The following is a 19,253-nucleotide window of genomic DNA, read 5'->3' as shown; positions in this document are numbered from 1 at the left end:
ATTCTTTTCTGTAAAAATTTAAATATTCTCTGTTTAGTTCATTGCAGAGCAAGTAAAGGTAAAATAAAACACATTAAATTGAATTTTGGCTTCTTTAATTAATAAAAAATGGACAAAATTTCAGAACACCCCTGAACTTATCACTATCTTTCCACTATACCTGAGGATTTCTTCACCTTCATACGGCATCTTTTTTATTTTTTATATTCATTCTTTTAAGAGAATTTGCTTATTACAAATATAAACTTCACATAACCTTATTCTAAAAACCAATCTGTTTAAGAAACATTATTCTTTTAATTAATTAAATATACCTGGCACTCCTTGAACTCACTACCTGGTAGAGGGAGCATGGCTGTAAAAAAAAAGAAAAAAAAAGAAAAAAAAAAAGAAAACCTGGGGGGGGGGGGAACGTCCTTACGTCACACGCCGCGTTGGCTCGCAACAAGCGGTGAAAAAGTTTTTAGACACCCCCAACCCCCTCCTCTTTATGTTTTTGTTGGGGGAAAAGTTGCTGGAAGTTTTAGCCGTGTGGATGTAGCGTGTTTGCCGTTTTCTGCCCCTCGGTAACGGAGGGAAGGAGCGTCGGCGTGAGCGCGAAGTCGTCCACGGAGGTTTAGAGCAAGGACTTCCCAGCGCTTTGTGTCCGTGGGCTCGGGCTGAAAAATCTCAGCGGCCCCGTCCCGTCACGGCTGCATCTCGTTAGCTACCTAGCTGAGTCCCCAACAAAGTTAACGCTACCTCGGCTCCCTCGCAGCCCGTCTCTCTCCGGGAAAACGTCCAGCTTTTAACCAGCGCCGAGATGGCGGAGACCAAAATCATCTATCACATCGACGAAGAGGAGACCCCGTACTTGGTGAAGATCCCCATAGCTGCAGAAAATATCACCCTGCTGGATTTCAAACAGGTCCTCAACAAGCCAAACTACAAATTCTTTTTCAAGTCTATGGACCAAGACTTTGGGTGAGCTGCTCTGATTTTCCTCTCTACTGCTTTCGGTGCGTTGCACAAGCAGGAAAGCCACGAAAGGTAGTCTTAATTCACGAGAAGTGTCTTGAGGGCAGGAGCAGGCACTTAAACTTGAACCAAATTAGAGATCGGAGGGGTATTTCCATCTGTAGCTGCAGGGAGAATAAATAGAAATATTCTTAAAAGATGCTTCTTCAGGTTGGGACATTTCTCACTAAACATCATCATTACAATGGGAAACATTCCCTGTTCCTGCTGCTTTTCTGTGCCCTAATCCTCATCCCTCCCTCCCTTCCTTCCTCCCTCAGCCCATCATCTGGTGAAATCCTTGCCTTTTCTTTCCTTCACGACTGAAGCCAGGATTTTCTCCCCCTCCTCCCTACCTCTTCAACACTTTGGCTTGCCAGCCATCCTTTCATTCCCTGGCTTTCTCCTGACCCTCTCAGAGAAATAGCTGTCTCCTCTATCAATTAATCCTCTTTTTCTCTCTCTCTCTCTCTCTCTCTCTCTCTCTCTCTCTCTCTCTCCCCCTGTGTGGCTGCTGTGCATTTTCCTGCAGAGGAATGTGTGTTTGTGGTTTATTCACCCGGTGAGACCCTCAGGGTTTCAGTTAAATGCATTGTAGTTTTGGATGTTTTTTTCCCCCCATGTTGGATGGCACCAGGGCTGCAGAGGCAAACCTGAATTCAAGCTTGCGATTGTGCAAGATTGCTTTACTTTAATAATTTTGCTCATATGACAACCACAAAATTAATTACATTTTGTAATAGTACATGTGCTAAAAATACCAATATGCTTTTTTCATTTTTGATACCGATACAGATATCTGTGGTTTAGTATCGTATAATCCAATAATACTATCCAATAATCTGATGATTTTTGAATCGATTTGAAACTTTTTATTTTTTTCAAACACGTACATGAATGTACTGAATTACAAATTTATTTGAGAACTCTGCACCAGTACAACACACTGAAACACAATCAGATTCACAAGCTTGGTCAACATAAGCAGCTCAACTTTTAATTTGTTCAGTCAGCGCAATTAGGAGTATAAAGGCAAACGTGAAGTAAATAATAAAGAAAATGAAACTGATAAAAAACAACAGCTTGACTATCTTGGTGAAACATTGAAAAAAAATGACAACAAACCTTTCAAATGGTTCAGAAAGTTTAAGCAATTAGGATTTCTAAATATAACGTGAAATAAATAATGAAGCATGACGTTGCTCAGTGCACAAAACGCAGAATTAGACTAAATAGATATACCCTAATAGATTGGGCACATCATCACAATACCCGAGCTAAACGTTTTTCAATATTGGGACCAAAACAAATATTAATATAGGTGTGTAATCTTAAAGTATAAACATGATTATACACTGCTCAAAAAAATAAAGGGAACACTTTAACATTTAAGTGAACACTGAAGTGTTCCCTTTATTTTTTTGAGCAGTATACTTGAAAAATAATTTCTATTCAGCTGGGAGAAGATGCAGAAGAAGGTGTCCCGGTCAGATGAGACCTTGATGGAAGTTTTTAACCAAAACACGATGCATGCTGGGAAACGTCACACTGCGCGCCATCCTCAGCAGAACATCCCCACAGTAAAACATGGAGGTGGCAGCATCATGCTGTGGGGGGTGCTTTTCAGCCATCTCTGTTGATGGGAAATAAACCCTCCTCACTTTTAGAAAGTACAGCAAACTACTATTCAGTGTGGCTGGTTACAAACTTTTCAGGTTTTCATCTTCAACAATTTTAGAAGAATATGGGTCTTTTTGATTCTACGTTACAATTATCCGCTGCTTTGTTCTTTTTTTATCATCCCAATTTTCCAATCACTCTGAGTTTTTGAATCGTGGTCACTGCCGTTACTCATGTAACTTTCGGTGTGTTTGTGGCTGTGATTTTTGACCCATCACAGGATTTTGTGATTATGCAACAGACCGAGGCATTCCGTCAACCACACTAGAGGTTTATTTACTGCTGCACTTGTAAAAATCCCTGCTGACAACGTAAACATACCCAGAGTATTATAAATTACCTCTTTTGTTTTGATTTTTTCTTTCCTTTTTTTTTTTCAGCTGGGACTCTATGTTGAGCCCTTGGTTGGAAAAACTCGAGTTGAAGACGCAGAATGTTTAGTTTATGAATGAACGTCCATGTTTTCTCGGAAAAAACATTGGATTTCTGTTTCTCACAGCAGAGCGTTATCTGTTGCTGTAGTTTTCCAACAAAATTAAGTTGACCGTTTTGGACTGTTGCAAGTCAAAACATTGATTTTTATTCTAAATAGCTGGACAGCCAAAAAACATTTTTTATTTTGAAGGTTTAACGGCAATATCCAAGCAAAGTGTATAAATTATTATTTGAAACTGCTGCAAACATCTTAGTTTTATTTCAAACATCTTCTTCTTGGTCCTTAAAATGAAATGATTTGTTGTCCAAAGTTTGTATTATCGTCTAAATAAAATAAATGTGAATATTGAGGGTAGTAAGAGTTCATTCAGCTGGGACTGATATTTTAATCAGTCGCAGGTAACAAAGACACAGCAGCTGAAATATAGTAGACTATCATTACGATATCATTATTGTTCACGTTTATATTTTTCTTGGATATGTTCTGCAGCTCTTGCAAATATTGGCTTTATCAAATAAAAAGGCTTTCAAAGCACTTTAAATCACTTTGAATGTTACTTATCTGTCGTCTTTGTGGTTGCAGTCTGCCCGTATGGTCTGCCTGCTATACTGCGTTAAACTGAGTATCGTAATCTTGGTCTCGTCTTTTCTACCTGTGAAAATATTTACACAAGGTTCTGACGCATCCTTGAAAAATGTGGAAAAGAATACAATTTGACTTCAACATTTTACCAGTCTGGATGAGTATTTGATTTATTTATATTTAAATTATGAGACTTGTCTTTGATTTTTGCCACGTCACAGCTTAGGATTTTGTCTGACTCCTTTTATTGTTCTGTTTTTGGAATTACCGACAGAGAAGTTGCAATCTGCTCTGTTAAAAACTAAATGACCCTTTCACTCACTTTCCTTCCTGACCCTCTCGGATCACAATTTTAAAGCAGTATTTTGGTTTGCTAAGCAAGAAAAAGTCTTATTTCCATAAATAAGCTGTCCTAGATGCGGAGCCACAGTCAGAAAATGGACTGTAAATTAGTCAGGAAATAAACAATTGAATTATACATGAGATTTGAGTATTTTTATGATTTGTCGTGATAAAAATAGATCGTGGATCTGATAAAGTATTCAGTATATAGAATATTCGCTGAACTGCAATACAGAACCGCACTGCATTCTGGGGGATGTAGGCAGAGTAAACGCTTTAGAGGCTGAACCTCTCACGGACCAACTCAGAAAGGCAGGTGGCATCAACTAACTCACCCGCTCTGTGGTTACCTAGCAACAGTTTGTTGAGTAACTTGCACAGTAGCAGCCTCAAAACTGCTTAAAAAATAAGAAGAAAGGCATGAAATAAATACTGGATAAAACGGAAGCGATCACGCCATATTTCAGATAATTTAAAACAGCAACAAAAAAAGATTGATATCGACTTGTATCATGAGACGACCAGCCATGTTAAACATTGACAAATTTCCTCTTTGTTACTCGACGTTACATAACCGTTTTTGACTCTGGACGACTGTGCGCACATAGCGGGCGACCCACTCAGCGGAGTACGGAAACTCAGAATCAGCCGTAGAAACCACCTCCCACTTCAAACCCGGCTGCTGGGTCTGATTCACTCATCCGAACGTCTCCAACTGAGTTCAGACGAAAAAAATTCAAACACAGCTCCCGAGTCAGCTGTCCAGTCGAAGCAGGGATTTATTTTTTTTCCCTCCCCCCTCCTCTCTCGTCGACCCAGGAGAGGAGTGTGTGTTTTCATTTGCCCTGGTACGAGGCCAGCTGTCGGCCAGAGCCTCGTGTGTGGCGGAGGAGAGGAGGGGGATCCAGAACCGGCACTGGACCTCAAGGGGAGGGATCCCAGCCATTTGCTGTGTCGTCTGGGTCATCGTCTACGGGGAGGGAGAGCGGAGCTCGGTTGGAGTCTCTGGATCCTCTTCTGCGCTCAGGGAGAGCATCAGGGAGCCGTTTCAGGAAGATTAATTATTAGAAAGCTGATGCTGTTGAGAGGGTGGAATGTAATGGCTGCAGGGGACTGGAAGAACGGCAGCGGAGTGGATTTTAATACTTTTAAAGACTGGAATCATATGTCTCTCAGACGTGGATGCTTGTGTTTGTTTTATTGTCTGAAGCAGTTTCCACTTGCTTGATTAGACTAAGTAGTAAAGAAGGAAAAATTGTTGCATAACGGCTGCTGCTGACTGTGTGTGAAGACATATGAATGTTGAATAAATGAAGCAAACATTTGTGAACCGACACCCGGCGGTCCACAAATACTGTCTTCCAGCTTCCTGCTGCAGATTCCCACCAGTTCCCACAACAAGCTGGCTTTATGCTGACTCTCTCTAAACCGGCACTCAACAGCTGCTTTCAAAAGCCCAGCAGAGGCCGACTGATTCTCAAACAACTAAATGGGCTGCATATTGGCTGAGAGGCTCTCTTTGTAATCCTGTTTGAGAAAAATATTTGAATAATAGCGTTGTGTCGCAGGGAAGTTCACAAATACTGTCTGTCTCTGATGGGACAGAGGTGGACGCACGGCGGGTTCTGCGTTTGAGCCTTTTGATATTTGCAAGCAGCTTCTTTTAGTTGCATAGATCTAATGCATATAGATGTGAAACCAGAAGTTTACATACACCAAATAAAGACGCATTCACCTTCTTTTTTCTCACTGTCTGAAGTTAAATCAAACCAAACCTTTCTTGTTTTATGTCGGAATTACCCAAAATTATTTATCCCAGCAAATAGAAATATCTGTGGTAAATTTAACTGACTTAAAGCAAGAAAAGCTCCTGATTCAACTTCAGACAGTGTGGGAGAACAAAAAAGTGTCTGTCTTTTTATTTGGTAAACTTGTGATTTCAAGTTGATCAGGTCACAAAAACATCCAAAGAAAGACAACCAAAACAAAGGAATGTTACTTGGTAATTTCTCTGATTGTGGGTTTTTATTTTCTAACATTTCCTGACTGATTTGATCCGTTTTACGGTGTGTTGTTTAAAAAAAAAAAAAAATCAAAGGAAACCTGTGGGATATTTTAGCGGCTGCATGAAGTTGGTTTGCTTGACATGTTTTTCTCTCCATATGTTCAGCGCTGCTGCTGTCCGACTGCCCGTCTGCCTCGCCCGCTGTGTGCAGTTCGACACATCTTCCATTAGAAATAGACCAGAAGCATATTTTTAGCGCGGCACCAGGCTGTTTCTGGGATGCTTGTGAAAGCCGCCGCCTCCTTTAGGATAACGCGTATTGTTCAGAGTGACTACTATCACATCCAGTCCTGCCGCTTCCCATCTGACGCCTTTGCAAAACCAATAAAATGACCAATTCATTTATTGTTCCAAAAAAAAAAAAGTGGTTTATGTTCCTCTGGAGAAGCTTCCTACAGGTATTAACACATTTTAGCTGATTTCAGGAATTCCTGACAGCGAATTGGGTATTCAAACAATGTTTTTAATTTAATTTTACATTTATTTATCCAGATAAATCTCATTGAGACTTGGAGTTGTGTTTGTACAGTACAGAACAGAATCAAAATATATTGATCAATGTATTATTTATCAAAAGCAGCTCTGATTTAAAGGAACCCAGTGTTTCAACTGTTTTGCTATTTTCTGGAAACAGAAAATTGTAAATGACATCAAAATAAGGCAAAAAAAGAGAGAGAAATTCAAACCTTACAGCTTTGTTTCATTGAAATATTGAATGTTTATTTTAGAGCAAATCATACAACCATACATCACGTTTTTGTGGTCATTCCTGACTAGGGAAAATTGGTATTTTTCCACCGGTTCCCCTTCTTTGTTATTGTTTATTTGCACAGCTTGACTAAAAAATAAATAAAACACATTTTGTGTTTCAGATTGAGCTTCACAATGTATCAAACTAGCCATTATTCCACCTTCACTGTGTGCAATATTGTAATTGCAAAGAGTGCCTGAGTGTAATATTTGGTAATACTTTAGCAAACGTACATCAAGACCGTGCCTGCTGTTAAATATGATGGATGGCTGGATGGATCTATGGATGGATGGATCTATGGATGGATGGATGTTCGCTGCCCCAAAGGAAAAACGTTGCAAGGAGAATCACCGTCATGTTTTCACTTCGCGTGTTCCTGGTTTGAGACAAATGCATTTATCTGGACGTGTCGACTCGTTGACTCCCAACATTTTCACTGTTCTCCTTCTGAGCAACATGTTCCTCCGCTCAGCTGTGCTACTGTGAGACCACATTCATCCGTCACCAGTGTTGTGAAAATAGAGCAGTTTATGCTTCCTGAATCTCTTCTTTCCTTTTTTCTTTCTCCAGGGTGGTGAAGGAAGAGATTTCCGATGATGGCGCCAAGTTGCCTTGTTTTAACGGCAGAGTGGTGTCGTGGGTAAGAAGATGTAAACTTGTTCTTTTTTTTTTTTTTGTGACAATTTTCTACACATGTTGGCTTTTATTCAAATATTTCTGAATTTTCCGTGGAGGCTTTTGTACACTCAGTGTACACTCATTAAATGTACACTCAATGTTTAGAAGTTACATTTCTCATCTGGCTTATAAAGAAGTTCCTTAACTTCAGAAGAGAAAAGAGGGTTTTATGATCTCCACTTAAACAATGGATGGATGGAAATCAACATAAATGTGATCCAGTAAACGGATTCAGAGCTAAATCTTTTAGTTTAGTCCAGGGGAGCGAGAAAGGAATCTGAACATTGCAGTAAGTGAGTTTTTGCATATGATTTCGTGGAAGAGTCTTGCGTCTGAAATGTTGGTATCGAAGTTATGCTGCAGACCCTTTGAGTCTAGTTTAAAGTCCGCATATTCTTGACATTTCGTCACTAATTAACTCCAGTGAAACGTCTTCCATTGGTAGAGCACAGCTGCTTCCTACCTGCTGGACATAAAGAAAGGTCCCCCGTTTCTGACTTTGTCCGATGATGCTCCAGTTCTGGCTCGGTGTCGCAAGGCCTGTGAATGCTTACAGTAAAGCGATTTGCCAAAACAACTGTTGTAATACTTTTCCTTTTCTCTGGTGGAAGTCCCAGCTGTTTCACCCCACCCTGCAGCTTGGATCCGAACAAAGACAGAACACCGAGACTTGGCCCAGAAACGTAGGTCTGGGGGCTGGAGCATCTGCTAAGTGCATAAGATCGAGGCAGGAGAAAAAATAAAAAAAAAACATTAAAGGAAAAGGAGAACAAAGGTTGGAGAGCAGAGGAGCTGATATGTGATCTGCAGACTGGAGCAGGAATCCCCAAAGTCTTTCCATGCAGGGACGTCTGTCCACATGTTGCCGATCGTTTGGGATCGTTTCTGCAGACGGAGCTCATTTACAGGAAACGCTTTACTGTCAACGTTTTAAAATTCGTGACACTAATGCGGCGTAATGCGTTTCAGAGCAACGACGTCAAAGTGATGAGACCTCTGGATTGAAACTTTTTATCCCTCCATTTTTCAGTCTCACTCCCTTCCTGTCTGTGTGTTTCATGCGCCTTGTAATCCGAGGCTGCGCGGCTTTCATCCTGATTGTTGCTGTTTGTGTGTGTGGCCAGTTTTCCTGGATAATGAAGGGAGACAGGTTAAGTGTGGGATAGCGTTTCAGTTTGCCCTTGAGACGTTTGTCTGAAAAGAGTCGAGTGTTTCTATGTCAAAGTAATTGACATGGTAGACGTTTCCCCTCCTTTCTCCTCCTCCTTTCAGTCTTCTGAATTTCTCAACCACTCCTCTCGCTTTCAGCTTCAACATATAGGTTTATTTTCTCTTTTTTTGCCATCCTGTACGTCCTTCTCTAACTCGTCGCCACTTATTCTGTTTGTCTCTCTCTTTTCTTAGTTGGTGTCTTCGGAGACTCCCGTTGCAGAGCCTCCAGTTGCGGTGGTGCCCCCTGTGGAAACAACCGCCCAGCCTTCACCACCTCCACCGCCCCTGCCACCCCCACCTGCAGAGAGGACAGGGGGCATCGGGGACTCCAGACCACCCTCCTTCCAGTAAGCAAAGCACAGTTGTTCTCATTTACTCTACAGTAAACCCTGTAGGACATGACCTGGATGCTGGACATGAAGGTTTTCCAGACCTTGTACTTAAAGTTTGGTGTAAACTTTTTTTTTTTTTTTTTCTGTGTCTTTGACAGAGAAATTCTTGAGCAGCTCACGCTCTCTGTATCGGGTTCCTGCAGGAATACTGCAGAGATCTTGTAACTGATCTTACCTGAAGCCACTCCTGTTATCTATACTGAGCAGTTACTCAATTAAAAATTTTTTTTAAAGAAAATCTCTGGTGCAACAGTTTTTTACTCCCAGTTAAATTAAATGTGCCTGGGACATTTTTTTAAATTTATGCTTATACGCTCAGTGGTCCATTTTTTAAGCCACACTTAAAAGAAAGGAGAACTTATTATGCAAGAAAAGCAAATGTGTGTTAATTTTAATTATTTAAAAAGTTCATATTAAAAATGTAACTATTCACAGTGATAGGTCAAATTCTACAAAACTCACTGTTGTAGTGCTCTGGCCAACAGGGGCATATTTGGATCAACGAGTCTCCATGACAGCCATATAAGCCAGTTATTTTAGGAGCATTCATGAAAAAAAATCTTTCTGTCCGTAGAGGTGGACAATGTGAATAGTTTTCAACCACTTCAAAATAAGAGCGTGTATATGAATGTCTTAAATATGTGAAGTATTTGTAATGATAAACAAAATTTCAACGCAGGTGTCGAACTTTATTCAACTGAGAGTTTACAAAACAACCAAGTAAATTAGTGTTTTTCAGTTTATTCAGAAAAATTGATTTAGCAGGACCTAAGTGCAGTGAATGTTTTCAAAGTTAGCAAAAATGCTAAATGAAAAATTAGCTCTGTTATGTTTCAGTATTAACAGCAGGTCGGCCATTAATTGCAGGGGTTTTCTTAGGTATTTCATATCATTTTTTTACTCCTGCTAAATAAATAAACTCATTTTAAAGGGTTAAGTTTTCTACATATCTTCACTGTGAGATTCCTGCAATTAAACTCATTTATTAAAAGACTTTCCATGCATCTTTATCAGACCATGTCAATAAATGTGATTGGCGTTGTGTTTAATAGAACTGAATAAAAGACAAATGGGTTTGATTTTGTTTGCACATTTCTGAACGGTGGACATTATAACTATTAAACTACAACTAAAGAAAATGGTTCAACAAAAGTCAAGTTCTCTGCGTACCAGTAGTCCTGGTAGCAGCGAAGCTTCAAGGTGTCTAAAAACCAGCTGAGGTAAACATAAGCAGGTTTACTCACAGCTCCCACGTTCAGCCAGTCATATGATTGGTTTTTTAGCTGAAGATTACGTTAAAAACGGATTTAGACTTTAGAAAGCCGTTACTGAACGGTGCTCCAAACGTGCCTCTGAAGGAAAGTCTTGGAGGCTTTAGCAGAACAATAACGACCATCGCTTAAATTTAGAGGAGTCGCATTCGAAAAAGGTTGTTGCAATGTGAGAAATCTCACAACTGTTGGCTTTTTAGTTAGGGATTTGTCGTCAAATAATGCATTTATCTATAAAACTCATTATTTAGCTGTGATGTTGAAACAAACACAATAAGTGTTTGAGAAACTGATGATTTCTTTCATTGCTAACACGCAGAAGCAAAGTGCTGTTTTCCAGTTATCCTCTTTATTTTTCTACATATTCTTGTTTAGAGGACAACTATTAGTCTGAGTTGTTCTCGACTTCTTCCTTCAAATAAACCAGTGTTGGGGAAAAAGAATAAAATGAAGCATGTGATTTATTGGATCTTCCTCTAAATCGGAGGACACATTCTATTATTAGGAAAATATGTACTAAAGCAGTATTTAAAGTTTAAACAATTGTCAAGTCTAAACAGCTATTGCTTTCCGGAGTATATTATAAATCTGCAGATCAGTGACAGAGTGAATATTTCTATGTTAGAAAGAATTTCCTCTCTATCCCAAGTCTGAAGAATCCGTTAAAGTGAGAAAGTCCGAAGACTTTTGAGAGACGTTTTCACACCTGGTTTGTTTACGTTGGTCCGAATCAGTTAACAGATTTTGTTAACTTGTAATCTTTTCAGGGTGGGGGAGCAAAATGTAAATACAGGAAGCTGGAGAGCACATGGAGAATTTAACCATGTCATTAGATTAAAAAAAAATTTTTTTTGGTGACCAAGGGCACCGTGTTAGACGGCCTGATCACCGAGTGCATATGCAACTGCTTCCCCAGATCGTAACTGGAAAACCGGTAAGTTGGGCGTGAAATCACTCCCAGATCGGTTCTTCCCTCTGGAGTAAATGGATTGGAACCAGAGAGTAACGCATCTCATTTGCAGCAACAACTCGAGTGTTTTTGGTCACGCTCAGTTCATGAGCGTTTCTTAATGAAGGACCACTGCCGGTGGGACACACCTGAAATCATACCAGGGGAGGCATCAAAGAGTGAAGTGGAAGATAATGGATCCCTCTTCACACAATGATGGAATTACCTGCATGGGTTTAACATTTGGCACAACATTTGCCTTTGTGCCTGGAATCGGGTTTCGCCTCCATTGTAATACCAAAACAGCGCTTATACTCGAGCTGCCGATGGATCCGCGGTTATCCGATCCTCTCAGGAGATTCAAGCCACGGGAGATGACTGCTTTAGTTTCTGGATTCATTGTAATATGATGAGATCATATCAGGTGTTGGTGTCAGATGTGAAAAACTTCATTGAAGTGACAGGTAACTGGATCATTGCCTGTAACTAAAAGCTGACCGTCAGGCATGCTGTGTTTAAAAAAAAACAAAAAAAAAACAATCTCAATCTCATCATTCGTGACCCGAAACGGTTCATTGAGCTTTAAAAAAAATATCCTCAAAGAAGCGCAGGGGCAGCTGCAAATTTTACGATTGCAGAAAATGGTTCAAATATTGAATGTCTGCTATGCTCTGCAGTCCCAATGCTACGGGCAGCGTGGAGACTTTGGACGATCAGACTGAAACCGAGTCCGTGGTTTCGTTCAGGAGGGAGAGACCCCGCCACAGAGAGAGCGTGGATCAGCACGGTGAGAAACCCCACATCTCCGCGCTCACAAAAAAACAGTCCATTATCACGGAGCTTTATCCAGACCTGGCCCGCCTCCACCCTTCCAAACGCTGGCAGATAGGATCAAGGAATGTTCGACTGTGGAATGTTTTCCACTCTGCAAAAGGAAAACAGGAAAACGTGAAACTTCATCCGGCACGATTTCTCCCGTTTTCTGTTTATTTTCAAGGGCCCCGCATGAACGGCCAGAGCCGCCTGGAGCGCCACCTGGCAGGGTACGAGAGCTCCAGCACAGTGATGAGCAGCGAGCTGGACACGACCAGCTTCTGTGACTCTGAGGATGACGACACCATGAGCAGGTGAAAGACGAAGGGCGAAACTATTGGGACAATCTGAATACGCAGTCTGGATCAACATCTTTATAGAAACAAAAGGAGAAGATCAGAAAGGAAACTTTGATCACTTTGCACAACTTTTGCTAAATCTCAGTAGCTTTAGTTTGTTTGTATTCTTGCTTTTCTGTTTTCTTCTCTGAGTTGCAGCACAGTTGAGGAGAGGATGCCGCCTTCCTGCTGACCTTTTTTCCTGATCTGTATACTTGTAGGTTCAGCAGCGCCACAGAGCAGAGCACTGCCTCCAGGCTTCTGAAACGACATCGTCGGCGGAGGAAACAGCGCCCCCCACGGCTGGAAAGGGTACAACAAGCACTTCCGACACCCTCTCCCGCAAATTTAGTGATTTGTTTCTTTTTTTTTTTTTACATGGTTTGAACTTATTAAAAGTTTAACACAAATGTAGTAATTGAATCAATTTGTTTGTTAGGCCTCGTCATTCAGCAGCGTGACGGACTCCACGATGTCCCTGAACATCATCACCGTCACGCTCAACATGGGTCGGTACTCGGCGGTAGTAATATTTTAGTTGAACGACAAAATGCACTCTTTTAGCTCGTTTTTAAAGACCCGCTCTGATGTCTCAACAATGCAGAGAAGTACAACTTCCTGGGTATTAGCATTGTGGGCCAGAGCAACGAAAGAGGGGACGGCGGCATCTACATCGGCTCCATCATGAAGGGCGGGGCTGTGGCTGCGGATGGACGCATCGAACCCGGAGACATGCTGCTGCAGGTCTGCAGAGACAAATGATGCATTGATGCTTCGGCACGGCTGCGTCTGTTAATATTTTGCGTTGTAAACCTTGAATAATAAAAAAAAAACAAAAAAAAAAAACAGAAGCAGAATAGATGAATCTGCAACACTGTTTAGTATTTCAATAAACTTTTTTTTGTCGTCGGAAGGTGAATGACATTAACTTTGAGAACATGAGTAACGACGACGCGGTGCGAGTTCTCAGAGAGATCGTACACAAACCAGGGTGAGTCGCCGATTTCCAGTCCGCATGCTTCCGGTTCTGCCTCGGATGTGGACTGATCGGTGTGTTTTTGTTTTTTTTTTGGCTTTGGCAGACCCATCATACTGACGGTGGCCAAGTGCTGGGACCCGGCCCCTCAGGGCTACTTCACGCTGCCTCGCAGTGAGTACACGAGCCCCTCGGGTCCTCCGGTAGACAAACGCCGCAGTGGGTCAGCTCTTCCTCCTCTTCCTCTGCCAGATGAGCCGATCCGACCCATCGACCCCGCGGCGTGGGTCAGCCACTCTGTGGCCATGACCGGGGCCTACCCTCCCTATCCGGGCAGCTCCTCCCTCAGCACCATCACCTCCTCCTCCTCCGTCACCGAGACTGAACGTGAGTCTGCTTTTCAACTCTGTTTGCTCAGTTTTAGCCAGACGAGGTTCGGAATGACACAAGTTCTGCTGGCTTCGTTTCCGTTAATCTTTTATCTTTTTAATGACGTTAGCCCACAAATCCTGTTTACCTCTGTCTGTTTGTCTGTGTGATAAGTGCTAGATGCTTTGATGTGCTTCTCCTCTTGATTTTGATCTGATGGAGTCCGGGTGGGTTTGTGTTAGCTTCTGTTGAACTTTTATACATTTACGTCTCCTTACGACTGCAAACTGCAGTTTATTTCATCAAGATGTTATGTGATGGCGATGATTTGAAAATGTGGGAAAGTAAAGTGATCCTGACTGGTGGTATTTCGTTTCCCTTTCGGGATCAATACAGCATGTTTGAGTTTTGAAATTGTAAAGCTTTGTGTGCTTCTGTTTCCCTCCAGGTTTCGACGACTTTAACTTGTCGCTGCACTCTGACATGGCGTCCGTCGCCAAGGCCATGGCTTCACCGGAGTCGGGACTGGAGGTCAGGGATCGCATGTGGCTTAAAATCACCATCCCCAACGCCTTCCTGGGTAAGACGAAAAGAAAAAGAGAAACTCCTGCAGGAAAAAAAAAGGAAAAAAACCTCAGCTCTCTGTGGCTCTCTGGGGGTTACAGGCCAGCCATTATGCTCCCAGAATTAAAACCGTGTGACCTGTGGGAGGGAGGGAAAATCCCAATCCTACGAATGGAAATACTTGTTCTGGCTGGAAACATGCGCCAAATTGGAATCACCTGCAAGCTGACTCACAAGCGGCAATTAGAAAATCTACACGTTAGCCCAAATTTGGTGCTTTTTATTTTGAATTTATTTTATCTGACTTGTTTATATCGTAAAATCCTGCAGCTTACAGACATTGAAAACAAATTACTATGGAGTTCCTCAACTTTATTTTGGGATTCTGAAGTTGCCTTAGAACAACATGTTTCACTATTTTATACTCTGGGTGTTCATGATTGTCTGCAGTGGTATAATTTCATCTGATGTTTTTCTAGCTTATTTTTGGTGATTAATGATGCATTTAAACCATTTGTTTGAATATTAGGGGTGGACCGACTGGTTAACCCCCGATTCCCTTAATCTTGGGTGACTGGCAATACTTAAACATGTTAAGCCCAACTCATCCATGGATCGTAAGCATTTTGGTACATTCAGGCTGACGTAAATAAGAAATTGTTCATAAAAGTTTTGCCTGGTGAAATAAAGTTTTAACTAAAAATCTTGCTTACAGTTGCAGAGGTATGAAAAGCCCCCACTGCCCCTTTTGCTCTGCGATGAGAGAGCTGGCTGACAGAAAACGTTCAGTTATTTTCAATAAAATAACAGTGGAACATGGAAGGTGTGTTGTGACCTTATAACACCTGACAGCATCAAGACATTTAAAAAAAAAATCAGCAAGTCAGGCTTTTTAAATCGCTGTGATCGGTCAGAAAAGATTGATTACACAATGTTTAGGGTTTAAATTCACTGTGGATTTTCTCTAATGTAGAGGTCAACATCATAAATCCAGTCAAGACATGAAGGCACTCCGCTAATATTTAGCCAAACATCAAACAAGTGGCGACTCAACCTCATACTTTTACTGTGACTGGATGTTTTCTGGAAGGGTTGTGGCAAAGCTATTCTTAAATCTTAAGGTTAGCATTTTTGTCCAATCCAAAACCACTTTTCAATTAAAGTCAATTCAAATTGAAAACTACTTTATAGATCCCAGAGGTAAATGAAATGTTAGTGTAACTTGTATAAGAGAGTTATTGTATGTAGTGGTGGCTGTTGTAGCTGTCTGTAACACAGTGAATTTGAAGAAGCCTCTGACTGAAGACGCTCCGTTTTCCCGAGAAATTTGCATGAAGACTTTGGACCGGATGAAACGGGCTGATATCAACCTCCTGTCTGTTACTGTCTGACCGGAGATGAATGTTTCGTTTATTTGCTGGGTGCCACTGAGAATCCGTCTCTCTCTCTCTCTCTCTTGGTCTCCGTCTCCTTTAGGCTCAGACGTAGTGGAGTGGCTCTTCCACCACATCGAGGGATTCCAGGACCGCCGGGAAGCCAGGAAGTACGCCAGCAACCTTCTGAAGGCCGGCTTCATCCGACACACCGTCAACAAGATCACCTTCTCCGAGCAGTGCTACTACGTGTTCGGAGATCTGAGCGACTGTGAGAACTGTGAGTCGCTGCAATGTTAATCTCAATCCAAAGGAAATTGCGGACGGCGTATATTCTGATAAGCAGAGGTTTATATGCAAAAGAGTAAAACTCCTCTTGATTAATTTGTTGGTGTGTTAAATCTATTCTGTCCTTTTACTTCCCACCCAGACATGGCCAACCTGGCGCTGAACGACAACGACGGCTCCAGCGGCGCCTCGGATCAGGACACCCTAGCCCCCCTGCCGCTCCCCGGCGCCTCCCCCTGGCCCGTGATGCACACCTTCCCCTACCAGCCCTACGCAGCGCATCCCTACTCCAGCCAGCCGCCTCCGTACCATGAACTCACCAGCTACAGCTACGCTCCGGGCAGCACGGGCAGCCAGCACAGCGAAGGTGACGAAATATAGTTTATAATCATTTAAACAAAAAAAGACGTTTTAGGGATTCTTCAACTTCAGCTATCATGGACTCAGTTTTGAACTTTTGACTTTTGACTCCCCTCCTCCTTCAAACAGAATTTGTGTCAAATGTTTGTGCAGCAAAAAGTTTAGTTTGTGCTGCGATCATTTTAATATTAATACATGTTTTCTGGGGTCAATCTGAACCTACATGTTTACAAAATCAAGCAAATTTTATGTAAACCACTGCGTGACACTCTGGTTAAAAATGTACGGAAACTCATGCTTTTAATGTATGTAGGATAAAATGTTAAAATTTTATTTGAGTACATTTGATTTCATCGTTGATTTTATCTACGTTTTTAGTTGCACTGTGTAGCACTTTGAGATTTTTTCTAATGCAAAGTGCGGTACAAATTAAATTGATTATTATTATTTGTCCAGTGAAAAAAAAAAAAAAAAAGTACCACGTTGATAAATAATCAAATAAACCAAAAATCCCAGTTGGCTTGATTTTTGGCACCTCCGAGACATTTAATGCAAGACATTTTACTTGCATTTTTTTTATTTTATTTTATTTTTTTAGTTAATTTGAATTTTAGAATTTTTGGATTAGGAATACACGGCTTCCCGTTATATTCACTAGTTTTGAATAGTTTAGGAAATTGGCGCTCAACAGAATTTTCCTACTTTTGACCCAAACCGACTGAAATGAGAACATTTAGATCTGGAAAAAGCAGAGTGAGACGGTTTTTGTCCTCTGTTCCTCCTCAGGGAGCCGAAGCAGCGGCTCGACGAGGAGCGAGGGCGAGCGGCGGCGCAGCAGCAAGGGCCCTGGCAGCACCGTGGGCGGGGGGGAGAAATCCCCCTCCGGAGACGGCGGCGGCGCCGAGTCGCGCTCCGGCAGCGGCAGTGAATCGGAGTACTCCACCCGCGGCAGCCTGAGGCGCGGCCACGGCTCGTCGGCCCCCAGCGAGCACAGCCACGCCTCGTCGCAGCGCTCCCACCACCACCGGATGCCGCAGCCCCCCCACATGTCCCCGTACCCGCCGGGCATCCTGCCCTACAACCCCATGATGCTGATGATGGTGCCCCAGCATCCACACCCGGCCATGGCCGCCCACGCTCTCCAGCACCCGCAGCAGCTGTCGGCAGCCCCCATGCACCAGGCTCTGCCCCCTCCTCCCTCCTCTACACCGGGGGGCCCTCCGGGGGCCCCTCCCACCCGTGACCTGGGCTCTGTGCCTCCAGAGCTGACCGCGTCCCGTCAGTCGTTCCACCTGGCCATGGGCAACCCCAGCGAGTTCTTTGTGGACGTCATGTAGATTGCTTTCTGTTTTGTTTTTGTTTTTCTTTGCGCTGATCTGTTATTCGTGTGAAGGCAGCGTACGGTTCTGCTCGGCGAGCTCACGCCGCCCATCGGAGGAAGGGCTTTGGTTATAAATTAGGTAAAACAGGGTTTAAAATTACAGAAGAAATAAAAAAAAAAGCAAGCTGATATGGAATATGGTTTGATTAAATGTACCAATAAGTTTAGTTTCTGCTTAAATAAAAAAAAAAAAAAAAGTACAGCTTTAACGGTTCAGAAAGACTCGTCTGTTCGGGTACTTCTTCTGTGTTTGAAGCAAAGTTTCAGCACAGCGTTTAGGAGTCTGGCGGAGCTGCTCTGTAGCTTGAGACGCTGATCTCAGATCTGCCCTCCCTGGTGCCACACAGAGCAGAGTTTAACACTAGAGGGCGCTAGGTACACCATGTACTGGAAGAAGGATCCAGTCCTGAATGCATGGTATGTTTTGTTTTGTTCTTTTTTTTTTTTTTTTTCTTGCTGTAGGTTACCTGAAGATGCTGGAAATTNTTTTTTTTTTTTTTTTTTTTTTTTTTTTTTTTTTTTTTTTTTTTTTTTTTGATGAGTGCCTTACTTTTTTGAGACGTGAAACACTCCAGGTACATAAGATGTTGTTCCACATTGTTTGACAATGAACTTCTCTGTACATAAATATCTGCAGCTCCTATGTAAAGCGTTCGCTCCAATGTGAAAGGAAGAAGGTCCAAACACGTCAGCGGGAATCAAGAAATGAATCAGATCACTCCTGACCTGAAAGGTACCACGATGTTCTGAATGTGACACCACGTGCTTATGGCGGTACCTTTTCATGACATTCGGTGTATTTCTTTAAATGTGATACAGCTCCTCATCCTTATTTTTTATGTTATTGACTCACGTTATTCACCAATTTTTTTGTTGTTTTGTTTTGTTTTGTATGCGTGACTTTATAAATCATGTATAATCCAAATATTAAGGTGCTAAATGAAGAGTCAACATTACAGAGAAAGTGACATGGACAGTGTGGCGCTGTTTCAATTCGTAACACCATCTTTGTTTGTGCCTTTCAGAATAAATGTAATACTAGCTCACCGTCTTGTGTGTTCAGATTTATTCGTATGTGGCTGGAAACGTGTTGACATTTACATAAACTCTGAGATTACATCACACAAAGGGTTTAGGTCAGTAAGTGTTGCCTAAATTATTTCTATTTGCTAAATGTCAGAATAACGAGAGATTTAATTATTCTTAAAATTCTGAAGCTTACACATATACTTGTTAATGTATGCATTACTAGAAATGTTCACCATTTGGAAAAACCCAGATAATTTTATGACTGTTTGAACAAAAAATGAATAAAAACATCTTAAGGTTTTTAGAATTTACACAAGAGTTTATTAAAATACATTCTAACACCATAGAAGCGAGGCAAAACATTGAGGTAAATTAAAACTTTCACGTTTATAAAGCTTATATTTGCAT

General features: G+C 41.8%; 1 protein-coding gene across 2 annotated transcripts; it reads left to right on the top strand.

Annotated features, from left to right (window-relative positions):
- The first annotated feature begins 419 nt into the window (after nucleotides 1–419).
- dvl2 (dishevelled segment polarity protein 2) lies at nucleotides 420–18,005 on the top strand. Of its 2 annotated transcripts, none has more exons than XM_008435442.2 (15): nucleotides 420–963; nucleotides 7,423–7,492; nucleotides 8,935–9,089; nucleotides 12,032–12,141; nucleotides 12,352–12,481; nucleotides 12,727–12,817; nucleotides 12,945–13,014; nucleotides 13,110–13,249; nucleotides 13,420–13,496; nucleotides 13,588–13,655; nucleotides 13,734–13,868; nucleotides 14,299–14,430; nucleotides 15,891–16,067; nucleotides 16,218–16,442; nucleotides 17,222–18,005. In XM_008435442.2, the coding sequence occupies exons 1-15, from the start codon at nucleotides 803–805 to the stop codon at nucleotides 17,770–17,772; spliced, it is 2,292 nt and encodes a 763-aa protein (XP_008433664.1). In that variant the 5' UTR covers nucleotides 420–802; the 3' UTR covers nucleotides 17,773–18,005. The 2 variants fall into 2 exon arrangements, with proteins under 2 accessions (XP_008433664.1, XP_008433663.1); XM_008435441.2 differs by lacking the exon at nucleotides 420–963 and adding an exon at nucleotides 6,743–7,334.
- The last annotated feature ends 1,248 nt before the right edge of the window (nucleotides 18,006–19,253 follow it).

Source organism: Poecilia reticulata, linkage group LG18, assembly GCF_000633615.1.
Source record: "Poecilia reticulata strain Guanapo linkage group LG18, Guppy_female_1.0+MT, whole genome shotgun sequence".
Classification (NCBI taxonomy): Eukaryota; Metazoa; Chordata; class Actinopteri; order Cyprinodontiformes; family Poeciliidae; genus Poecilia; species Poecilia reticulata.
This window is presented reverse-complemented; position numbering and strand designations above follow the sequence as displayed.

Excerpts from the sequence above, each read along its gene's own strand:
- dvl2 (XM_008435441.2), top strand. The coding sequence starts at position 7,111 with ATGATGGATGGCTGGATGGATCTATGGATGGATGGATCTATGGATGGA. Across the intron at positions 12,482-12,726 it reads GATGACGACACCATGAGCAG|GTTCAGCAGCGCCACAGAGC; the intron begins GTGAAAGACGAA and ends GTATACTTGTAG. Across the intron at positions 13,869-14,298 it reads CTCCGTCACCGAGACTGAAC|GTTTCGACGACTTTAACTTG; the intron begins GTGAGTCTGCTT and ends GTTTCCCTCCAG.